At 38.4% G+C, this 13,334-nt stretch overlaps 1 protein-coding gene across 1 annotated transcript; it reads left to right on the top strand.

Annotated features, from left to right (window-relative positions):
• Positions 1 to 8,066: 8,066 nt before the first annotated feature.
• LOC128208309 (flavin-containing monooxygenase 1-like) lies at positions 8,067 to 12,182 on the top strand. The gene is made up of 4 exons (XM_052911867.1): positions 8,067 to 8,220; positions 10,604 to 10,927; positions 11,064 to 11,216; positions 11,959 to 12,182. The coding sequence occupies exons 1-4, from the start codon at positions 8,067 to 8,069 to the stop codon at positions 12,180 to 12,182; spliced, it is 855 nt and encodes a 284-aa protein (XP_052767827.1).
• Positions 12,183 to 13,334: the final 1,152 nt, after the last annotated feature.

Raw genomic sequence — 13,334 nt, 5'->3', positions numbered from 1 at the left:
ATATAATATCTTGTAAAAAAAATTTCACTTCGTGGGGTTAATGCAATGAAATACTTAGTACAAAAAAGTTCTATCTTGAAATGGTTGAAATATGTTTTAACCAATGGGATGGCGATATATTTTAATACATGTATTTCAATGTCGCTTGAAACCTTCTGACATTGACACCACCATGTTTGTAAAATAGTATCAGCACCTGGTGTTATTATCTAATGAAACTGAAACACCTGACCATTCATTCTAAATACTTTGCAATTTACTTTACTTTGGCCAATTGTCAAAATTTTGAGCCACAATCATTGAATCAGCTTTAAAAAGTAATTGCAGGCTGTGTGAGAAGTGACAACGTAAGTTTATATAACTTTCTACGACATGTTGCGACATCTTTTCGACACCCCCTCGACATAAAGCGACATCTCTTCGACACCCCCTCGACATGTGGCGACATCTCTTCGGCACCCCCTCGACATATGGCGACATCTCTTCGACATCCCCTCGACATGAGGCAACATCTCTTCGACACCCCCTCGACATATGGCGACATCTCTTCGACACCCCCTCGACATATGACGACATCTCTTCGGCACCCCCTCGACATGAGGCGACATCTCTTCGACACCCCCTCGACATATGGCGACATCTCTTCGGCACCCCCTCGACATATGGCGACATCTCTTCGACACCCCCTCGACATATGGCGACATCTCTTCGACACCCCCTCGACATATGGCGACATCTCTTCGACACCCCCTCGACATGAGGCAACATCTCTTCGACACCCCCTCGACATATGGCGACATCTCTTCGACACCCCCTCGACATATGACGACATCTCTTCGGCACCCCCTCGACATGAGGCGACATCTCTTCGACACCCCCTCGACATATGGCGACCTCTCTTCGACACCCCCTCGACATATGGCGACATCTCTTCGACACCCCCTCGACATATGGCGACATCTCTTCGACACCCCCTCGACATATGGCGACATCTCTTCGACACCCCCTCGACATATGGCGACATCTCTTCGACACCCCCTCGACATGAGGCGACATCTCTACGACACCCCTCGACATGAGGCGACATCTCTTCGACACCCCATCGACATATGGCGACATCTCTTCGACACCCCCTCGACATATGACGACATCTCTTCGACACCCCCTCGACATATGGCGACATCTCTTCGGCACCCCCTCGACATATGGCGACATCTCTTCAACACTCCCTCGACATATGGTGACATCTCTTCGACACCCCCTCGACATATGGCGACATCTCTTCGGCACCCCCTCGACATAAGGCGAACAACAACTGAGACTTTGTTCTAAATAAGAAGAAATGTGGCAAGAGAATGAAGGATACTCTTAAATTAACAACGGATCGGATTTGTGGGTCAAGATACTACATCCCATCATTATACTGTGATTTATGTAATGACACAACGTCAAGGGAAAAGCAAAACAGAAAAACGATCTGACATTCAATCAGGACCACCAACACAGTTTAAAAACATGAAACAAACGGTTGTTGATTTTCCATTGCATTATATGAACTCATTTAGACGACACTCATCGCTGTATTACAATCTGAGCAATTTGTGACCTGAAAATCAGGCACAGGCAACTCGATAATAGGGTGTGCAATCGCTTCAAGAAACAATTGTTGAACACACCATTCAGACGAGAGTTACAATCACTCCGTTAATAAGACATGTTTATATTTCCAGGGCGTTTAGAGAGGAAGTCCAACCTGAAATAGAAGATCTGGTTCAATGCGGATGTAAGGTTAGGCGAATAAGATGATGACAAGGACATTGTCTACGTTACAAAGGCTGACCTGATGGCAGGTGCCATTTAACTTGAGAACTTAAGTTCCTTCATAGTTTCGAGTACTATTTACTGTTATCCTAACCGCCCTGATATTACTGACATCGAATCTTTCCCAGGAAGGGTCATGCACTCGCATGACTTTAAACATCCAAACGAGCTGAAGGACCAAACGGTCTTAGTTATTGGAGCAGGATGGTCCGCAGAGGATATTGCCGTTATGGGAGTGAAGTTTGGGGTCAAGAAAATTTACTTATCTTTTTATACTGTACCAATCGGTATGAAAATGGCCAATTGGCAAAGGCTGACCTGCGAGTGTACACGAACACCCGATGGTTGAAAAGTTTGAACATTACACAACATTATTCAAGGACGTTGCATTGGTTAAGGTAGATTCTGTCATATTTGCAACTGGCCACCAAACGACGCTTCCTTTCCTTGAGAAGGAACTGGCAATTTCAAAGACAAAATCATCCAGTGGAGTTATACAAGGCTTGTATATTCTTCGAGCTGCTTTATCTGTCCATCTGTACAAATGTGTAGCCGAACTATTACACATTACACCCTACATATTGAAGATCATAAATTAGATCAAATTTGCACACTTCAGCTTTGTGTAACGGCACAATTTTGTTTTATGATCCTAGTGTTGTGTTATCTCTGTGTTTACTCTTGTTTAATGGTGTAAGCCTATTGCTTATAGTAATGTTGAAATTAATCAAAATGTTATTTCTATGTAGAGGTGGTGTGAAATGTGATCTAGGTTTGTGATGCTGTCTTTTAGTCGCTTTCATAAAGTATCTAACGCACCATTCCGGTCCCCATTTAATAACTTGTGTTTAGGGAACTGGACACTGTCTTGCAATCGTTCGTCTAATGTTTCAAGCGTTCTTTGTTTAATAGCGGAGGAAGAAAAGGAAGACATTTCTTCTGGTGGGTCATGTTTGAGAAGCTTTTGCGCATGATCTATTTTGGAGAAAATTTAAACAGCTTAAAAAACTTATTAAAACTGTAAAACTCACAAGAGCATGTCAATATATCAATAACCATTAAAAACATAATACAACTCTAGCCATATAGATACAATTAATTAACAGTTTTACTAAATATGAGTGGTTTTAATACTATTGTTGCAAAATCGGACCCAAAATGCTCTCGATTTTCGAACCCAATCGTCGGACGAATTATCACAATTCACTCTCGGTGGGTAATCGAAACTACGTCATTCTAATTCTGATACATGTTTTGTGATGAATTGTATATATTAAGAAAAATCGAAAGTTTGAATATAGTAACTATACACAGAAATTAGTTATTTGGCAATCAATTATAGCTACATAATTAAAACAACAGATACGGTCTCTTCTTGACATACGTGTGCTATTCTGTGTGCATATAAATAAATAAAAAACGATCTGTTAAAACCATTGTTGATTACAGAATGAAGATCATATTTGCAGAAGATGTGACAAATATCAGAAAAATAAATCCGTTTGTAATGGTAGTATTACAATATATAAATGACAGATATCTACGTATAAACATATTTCGACATGTATTTTTACAATTAAGACTCAATATGTTGTGTGAACACACAAATATCCTAACATTCAGCAGCTAAGATACTGTTCCACACATATCAGATCTAGTCAAAATATAAAAACAATAATATGCTGAAAATTGTCAATAATATAAATGTTATGCGCAGTTGAGTTACACCATATTTCACAACTGTAAATAGCTACATGCTTAATTATTTTCTTTTAAAAAACGACGCTTACTAAAGGGTTTTTACCGTATGTATGGACTCCCTGGGCAGCCTCGGAAAAGGCATTTTAGCCTTTTATCGTATTTCCTTAATTCTAAGCGGAATTTTCAAATTGTGGGTCAACATCCACACATAAACGTAAGACCAAGAACGTGAATCAAGGTCAATGGAATCCTAATCGAAAGAATTACAAGGTCACAATACAAAACATACTTACACATATATATCAAACACATAGCTTTTAGAAAGTGTTGGGGTAACAGCCTTGGTACTGATAGTGAACACTAAGAAACAATCTACAAGGGTGTTAACCGGTTAACAAGTCGACCTCAAACGTAAATAATTAGTATACAACAACATTAAGTCCGTTTATAAATTATATATAAGTGCTTAACGACTAGACACAGACATCACCTACAAATGAATGATAGTAAACGCAATAACAGTGCTTACTCTTCCAGGGAACGATGGAACAATTTGTAGTCATCAAATGCCCAAGGTTAATCTTAAGTCAAATTTTATATCTTTTATTTTCAGCTAGCATATTTTGTTTCTTGCAATACGAAGCGGCGTAAGATGATTTGTATTGTTCCTATGCATGTATTTCTGTTAACAAACATTACTGTTGTTAAGCAATGCATGTACATAGCGGTTTTTTATTACTGAGCATACAGTTTCAATGTTCAGCTTTCTTAGGTTGGAGGCAAATATATACAGCACTGCCTCTTAATTATTACGGTATTTTTTGCATTTCACTTGAAATCTTTTAATGTTAAATCGTCGTCAAATACATCTTAATTCAATCATATCATGTGCATACATAACTATAATCTATAGGGTTACGAATTGTATAGGGCTGAAATGTCTAATTATTCAGCGAATATTTTTTAAATGCAATATGCGTTATGATATTAAAAGTGACATATATGCGTTTTACGCATTCAATTAGCAACAATTAAAGGATTTATTCACTGAATAAGAGTTAAATTGCAATTGTTGATCCATGCTATAACATTATTCACCAAATGAAGTCAACCCTTGCTTACATTTTGTGATCTCGGGATGATCTGAGACACTGTATGCATGCTTCTGTTAAAAAAGCTCGTCATTCAACCTTTTATCGCCTGACTGAGTTGGAGCCCTGTGGAACGTAACTTGCTAAAGTAATAGCTATATTGTGTCAGGTCAAGGTTGAATACGTCATATATAAAACAGATGTGCTCGCTCCTACTTTATGAGTTAAACAATTACGAACCTCGACTTGAAATTTGACGCGTTGGTATAAATTGTATATGGACTTATGTATGTCTAAGCCCCGTGTGTCAATTATCAATTTATCGCTTGAAATGGTGTTTGTATAAATTGCATTCTTTACGAAATGGTGTTTCAAAAGTTGGATAATTATTATCACACTCATAACACAAAATTGCATTTGTTCTTCCACTTCTGTACAGCCAAGTTAGTATTAACTGTGTCACAAACTTAAATGCAAGTATATGCGCTTAGTTCAGTTGCATACCCTACTCGCAGGTGGTTCGTATTCTTCTTGCCACGTATGTACACACTCCAGTCTTGAGTGTCATGCTGTATGTGATACACTCCACCCTTGAGTGCCATACTGTATGTGACACACTCCACTCTGGAGTGCCATACTGTATGTGACACACTCCACTCTGGAGTGCCATACTGTATGTGACACACTCCACTCTGGAGTGCCATACTGTATGTGACACACTCCACTCTGGAGTGCCATATACTGTATGTGTAACACTCCACCCTTGAGTGCCATACTGTATGTGACACACTCCACTCTGGAGTGCCATACTGTATGTGACACACTCCACTCTGGAGTGCCATATACTGTATGTGATACACTCCACTCTTGAGTGCCATACTGTATGTGGCACACTCCACTCTGGAGTGCCATACTGTATGTGACACACTCCACTCTGGAGTGCCATATACTGTATGTGTAACACTCCACCCTTGAGTGCCATACTGTATGTGACACACTCCACTCTGGAGTGCCATACTGTATGTGACACACTCCACTCTGGAGTGCCATATACTGTATGTGACACACTCCACTCTTGAGTGCCATACTGTATGTGTAACACTCCACCCTTGAGTGCCATACTGTATGTGATACACTCCACCCTTGAGTGCCATACTGTATGTGACACACTCCACCCTTGAGTGCCATACTGTATGTGTAACACTCCACCCTTGAGTGCCATACTGTATGTGATACACTCCACTCTGGAGTGCCATACTGTATGTGATACACTCCACCCTTGAGTGCCATATACTGTATGTGACACACTCCACTCTGGAGTGCCATATACTGTATGTGTAACACTCCACCCTTGAGTGCCATACTGTATGTGACACACTCCACTCTGGAGTGCCATACTGTATGTGATACACTCCACCCTTGAGTGCCATATACTGTATGTGATACACTCCACTCTTGAGTGCCATACTGTATGTGACACACTCCACTCTGGAGTGCCATATACTGTATGTGTAACACTCCACTCTTGAGTGCCATACTGTATGTGACACACTCCACTCTTGAGTGCCATACTGTATGTGACACACTCCACTCTTGAGTGTCATATACTGTATGTGACACACTCCACTCTTGAGTGCCATACTGTATGTGATACACTCCACCCTTGAGTGCCATACTGTATGTGACACACTCCACTCTGGAGTGCCATGCTGTATGTGACACACTCCACTCTGGAGTGCCATACTGTATGTGACACACTCCACCCTTGAGTGCCATACTGTATGTGATACACTCCACCCTTGAGTGCCATACTGTATGTGATACACTCCACCCTTGAGTGCCATACTGTATGTGATACACTCCACCCTTGAGTGCCATACTGTATGTGATACACTCCACCCTTGAGTGCCATACTGTATGTGACACACTCCACTCTGGAGTGCCATACTGTATGTGACACACTCCACTCTGGAGTGCCATACTGTATGTGATACACTCCACCCTTGAGTGCCATACTGTATGTGATACACTCCACCCTTGAGTGCCATACTGTATGTGACACACTCCACTCTTGAGTGTCATGCTGTATGTGACACACTCCACTCTGGAGTGCCATACTGTATGTGACACACTCCACTCTGGAGTGCCATACTGTATGTGACACACTCCACTCTGGAGTGCCATACTGTATGTGATACACTCCACCCTTGAGTGCCATATACTGTATGTGATACACTCCACTCTTGAGTGCCATACTGTATGTGACACACTCCACTCTGGAGTGCCATATACTGTATGTGTAACACTCCACTCTTGAGTGCCATACTGTATGTGACACACTCCACTCTTGAGTGCCATACTGTATGTGACACACTCCACTCTTGAGTGTCATATACTGTATGTGACACACTCCAGTCTTGAGTGCCATACTGTATGTGATACACTCCACTCTTGAGTGTCATACTGTATGTGACACACTCCACTCTGGAGTGCCATACTGTATGTGACACACTCCACTCTGGAGTGCCATACTGTATGTGACACACTCCACTCTTGAGTGTCATATACTGTATGTGACACACTCCACTCTTGAGTGCCATACTGTATGTGATACACTCCACTCTTGAGTGTCATACTGTATGTATACACTTCACTCTTTAGTGTCATACTGTATGTATACACTTCACTCTTTAGTGTCATACTGTATGTATACACTTCACTCTTTAGTGTCATACTGTATGTATACACTTCACTCTTTAGTGTCATACTGTATGTATACACTTCACTCTTTAGTGTCATACTGTATGTATACACTCCACTCTTGAGTGTCATACTGTATGTATACACTCCACTCTTGAGTGCCATACTGTATGTATACACTTCACTCTTTAGTGTCATACTGTATCTGATACACTCCACTCTTGAGTGCCATATACTGTATGTGAAACACTCCACTCTTGAGTGCCATACTGTATGTGATACACTCCACTCTTGAGTGCCATATACTGTATGTGACACACTCCACTCTTGAGTGCCATACTGTATGTGACACACTCCACTCTTGAGAGCCATACTCTATGTGATACACTCCACTCTTGAGTGTCATACTGTATGTGACACACTCCACTCTTGAGTGCCATACTGTATGTGACACACTCCACTCTTGAGTGCCATACTGTATGTGACACACTTTACTCTTGAGTGCCATACTGTATGTGACACACTCCACTCTTGAGTGTCATGCTGTATGTGACACACTCCACTCTTGAGTGCCATACTGTATGTGATACACTCCACTCTTGAGTGCCATACTGTATGTGACACACTCCACTCTTGAGTGTCATACTGTATGTGACACACTCCACTCTTGAGTGCCATACTGTATGTGATACACAAACCTTGCGGTGGTGTTTAACGGGTGGAGTTGTTTTTGTTTTATTTGAAACTAAAGAAATGGCCTCAAGGCCACGTATATGTGTTATTGGGGCTGGGCCCGCTGGACTTTCTGCAGTGTACCAATTGATGCGGTTTCCGGATACTTCTGATGTCGTCTGCTACGAGAAACAAAATACATGGGGCGGAAGCTGGAACCTGACTTGGAGAGTTGGTAGGTTGAAATTAATGTTTTAAGATTTTTTAATTAACTTTTTTAAAACAATTAGTTGTTACTACTTATCGTTTTGCGAATCTTCAACCATATGCCATAACCTCAACTGTTTATTGAAATACAATATTTTGTTTATTCAATTTGCCATCATCATTTCGCCGGCGTCGATGAGTTTGGCGAGCCGACTAACAACAGTAGCTACAATCACATGTGTACGAACTCACCGAAAGAAGTTTTCGAATACCCGGACTATTCTTTCGAGGATCATTTCGGCAAGATCACTGCCTCTTGGTCTCCCCGAGCAGCCGTTCGACATTACATCGAAGGTAAAGATAATCGATGTCAATTTCGTTCTTGCTATAGATTTACAACGTGACTGTTTTAAGTTTGGAGACATGTTGCAAGCGTATGAAGGTTTTGGGGCTTTAATTTAACAACGGATCACCATACATATTATAATAAGTACTTTCATTGATTAAGTTCGGCAATGCAATACTCCCCCTTACTGTAAACTGTCATATGGAAACATGATAAATATAAAATCGAATAAACAATTTATCATTTGTTAAAAATAATAACAGACAACTAGCACAGATACAATCATATACTAATACCATTGTATTAATGAATGTTAATGATGTTTTATTCATTTTAATATGTACACTCATTAAGGTAGTAAGGATCCTTCTGTGCATCATTTCAAAAATTGATCACCATGATACTTTCTTAAGGTGTATCATTTCCTGGATTCAAAAACAAACAAAAAACAAAACAGAAATCGACCGTCAAATCACAATTTTAATTGAACATGTATTTCAGATGTTTTTTTATTAAAACGACATCAACAGAAAGACAAGAACAATCTTTTTTTAATTTCATCATTTTGGTAATAAATTGATATCAGAGTAACACGAAATAGATTTGCTTTCAGAAATAATTACTTATCACAGTATCAACAAATAAAATCAAACTGTACTTAAATAACATGCACATGGTATTAGAATTTTAACATACTATTTTGACCGCGTAAAAATTGGAAGATGGACGCTCGATAGCAAAATCAATAAGTTCTAGAACTACTTATGACCTGGCCCCAGTGTTGCAAAAATACTCATGTCAAATCTTAATCTCTATCTAAACTCATTTTACAACATGAAAGCATAACATGATAACATGATTTAAAATCTTGCATGATTCTATACTTTTTGAACACATATTTTATCTTGGAATCTTTTGATAAAAATAATTTTTCAATATTGCAAAGAAACTTAATTCCAGAGCAAAAAAAAAGACTTGAGTTACTGTTAAAAACAAGATTTTGTACTCAAATTGGCTGTAGAATATTATTCCCTTGAAATCTTGACCAAAGGTATAAATTCCCATATTATATGATATAATGTCTTTTCAAAGGTGTAAAAGCAAATGTTATTTTTAATAACTTGTGATGCTATGTGGTAAAATTGAGTTAAGACTGAGATTTAGATTTGACTTAAGTTTTTTCGCGATATTGGGGCCAGCTCTTTATTGTGATTAACTTTAACCTTTTAATTATTTGCCAAAGAATCAAAATTATTTACCGTCTCGTTTGAGCAAATATTACAGTTTGAAATTTCAAACCACATATTTCAGCCTGCAAGTAATACAATATTCAAAGAAGCTTACACTTATGTGTAGATATGTATTTAATTACCTTTTAATGAAAACACAATTTGCACATCTGTAAACAGTATTAGCGAATAAAAACAATGAGAAAAATATTTGTGCTTCTGGATGGATTTCAACATCTACCTTGAAACCCACACAGCAACATAGGCTCAAGCAGTTTCAATTCGAGGTTTTCATTAGAGGTGTGCTCGTCCCTGTATTATACTTTGCGCCATTTTTGTCCCGAAAATCGAGCACAGACAATTTCATAATAAACAGTGTCATTTTCTCACACAATTTGGACGAGAATTACAATCAAAAACGTTCATAACACATGGCGCCAATATCACAAAAATATTCAAGTCAAATCTCAATCTGAACTCAATTTACCACATAAAAGTACAATATGATTCAAAACATTGCGTGGGTTTATATTCATTGAAAACGTATTTCCTCATCAAATGTGTTGATAAAAAGATTTTGACAATATTTCAAAGAAACAAAACAAAAACAATGAATTGTACTCAAATACAAGTTTGGCTCTAAAATATGTTTCTCTCTGAGTATTGCCCAAAGGCCTTAATCAACATTTTCTATGATGGAATGTGCTTTTAAATGGTGTTAAACCACATTCGTTTTTTATAACTAGTGATGCTATGTGGTCAAACTGAGTTGAGACTGAGATTGAGAATCAACTTAAGTATTTTCGTGATATTTAGTAATGGTGTTGTTTTTTTAGGGCGTTTCGGGCGAATCCCCGGCCTCAAAAATAATATTCAGTTTCGTACGGCTGTACGGTTAGTCGAATACGATGACGACAATGGTGTTTTCCATGTTACCACAGCTGACCTGAAGACAGGCGCCGTCCAACATAAGCATTTCAGTCACTTCATTGTTGCGAGTAATATTTGCTGTTATCCTAACCGCCCTGAGATTCCTGGCATCGAATCTTTCCCAGGAAGGGTCATGTATTCGCATGACTTTAAACATCCAAACGAGCTGAAGGACCAGACGATCTTAGTTATTGGAGCAGGATGGTCCGCAGAGGATATTGCCGTTATGGGTGTGAAGTTTGGGGCCAAGAAAATGTACTTATCTTATCACACCGTGCCTATCGCCATGTAATGGCCAATTGGCAAAGGCTGGCCGCCGAGTGTACACGAACATCCGATGGTTGAAATAAAATTATCGTTACACAGCATTCTTCACGGACGGGGCATCGGCAACGGTAGATACCGTCATATTAGCGACTGGCTACCAGACGAGATTTCCTTTCATTGAGGAGAAACAGACAGTGTCAAAGAAGACGTCATTCTACCCAGAGAAGATATACAAGGCGACCGTGCGCATGGGTGTCGCCGATCACAAATTATGTTTCATTGGATCCCAAGCTGGGTTGTATTCTTTTAGCCTCTTCGACAATATCGCAGCATGGATAGCTCAGTGGGCATAGCTTATGATATAGTGAATTAAGTGTTTTATTGTTAATTGCAAGTATATATCTTTGCTTTTGCATTATTGGTCATTTAACCTTAATTATACCTTGTATGCTTAAAGATGCACACTTATGCCCAAATAAGATGTACCACAATTTCAGCAATTATTTTAATTTACCGGAAAGGAAAGATAAATATCGAAAACGGTGGTTATTATGAAGGATACCGTGTTTAATTTGAAAGAATTGTGTAGAAAACATGGTATTTCTACCTTTTCAGTTGATAACTATCACTATAAATCTTTGAGCACTCACCAAACACTTAATATTTTTGCGTGTTAAGCTATTAAATACACGGATACAATCTTGTTGTCAGTAATTGTTTTTTCCATAAATGCATTATTTAGTAAGTAGTTAAAGGTTTATCACTCAAAATTTGTTTGTTATACATGTGTATGTAATACACAAACATGTAAAAATGTGTATTTATATACAAGTGTCACTTTAAAATATTGACTTTTTCTCGATGTCTAAGACATACATCCTTTTTTCTTACATATATATCATGAAAGTCAATCAAAGAAATGGAAATCCATTCGAAGAGGTTTGTAGAGAGGGCAAAAGGGCTAAAAGATGTCGTCGCCATTGCAAACTTTCAGAACGACATCATGATGGAGCTTGCGGCAGAAAGTGGATACCGACATGCACGGCGAAAGTGGTTGAAGTGTTTGAAGACTGGATTAAGTACCGGACAAAGGCAGACTGCGTCACAAACGGTAGGCAAGGTCGGTACCGGTCATGCGTGACGGGCAACAAAGGAAAGAAAATTCCGGCGTACAAGACACTCTTTGACGACAGCCTTGAATCATGGCTGAAATACTGACCGATAAAAGGACAGCCTTGAATCATGGCTGAAATACTGACCGATAAAACCGAAGTTGCATTTTGAATTTTATAGATCGTTTTGTGAATGTGTTGCTTTAACAAATGCCGATCATTTTTATTTCAATGACAAATAACTCAGTTAGTTATACAAAGTCCAAATATCATTATTTTATGTCGCTTATATCCATTTTCTTCTATAGCATTATATATTCTATGTTATTAACCAATACGTACGGTATGGTTTAGGGTGTATGATAAAGTAGCTTAATCTGTCCATCAACATATCTTTTTAGCCGAATTATAACACATATCAACGTACTTATTCATATTGAAGATGATTATTAAGATGAAGTTTGCACACTTACTTTCTCGTGTTATTTGTCTCATCTTTGACAAATGACATAGTTATGTTCACAGGCATCTGGATCATTGTTTGTCACTTAAATGTTGTTTAAAACCATTTTGAGTGCATACAATGAGATAAACAACACATCTGAAGATATTTAGTGCCTTTGATATACAAAAAAGAAACAAGGTATGTAACTCAAACTTACCCGATTTCACATTAGAGTCCAGTTTTATGCAAATTTCTCAACCAACATAAAAACAATCCATTTTTAAATAAGTGACATGGAAAGAAGAGTCAATTACCTTTAAAATGGTGTGCGATATGTTGGTATATCTATAATGCCTTTAGGCAAACAAGCATAATTCAATGTCCAATTCTTGTGTTTTTCTTTAGTCGGAAAGAGTACAGCAAATTCAAATCTTCAACTTTCCCCTTGTAAACAGTACTAATGACAGTCCTACTGAAGTTATTTTATGCCTCAGTGTACAGATAAATTAATTGCATTCTTAATATCACCATAAGACTAACACCACAGTTTAAGAAACAACCGTATCAGTCTTCAAATTAAATCTCTACATTTCACTATTACTTCTTCCCCAATTCGGCTATGAAGAAGTATTAGTGTAATGTAACCACAACATGTATGCTATTTTTTTAAATTCACATATTTTTTCACAAGTAAAGGCTTTTGCATTCGTTTATTAATGAAAGGTAATTGATGAAATATTAGTAAAGTTGATTGTATTTTTACATAATATATTAAAAAAATAGACTGGTTTATTTTCATTAATGCGACGCAAG

The sequence above is a fragment of the Mya arenaria genome, chromosome 11 (assembly GCF_026914265.1).
Source record: "Mya arenaria isolate MELC-2E11 chromosome 11, ASM2691426v1".
NCBI classification, from domain to species: Eukaryota; Metazoa; Mollusca; class Bivalvia; order Myida; family Myidae; genus Mya; species Mya arenaria.
Note: the sequence above shows the minus strand (reverse complement) of the source record. Positions and strands in the feature narration are given on the sequence as shown.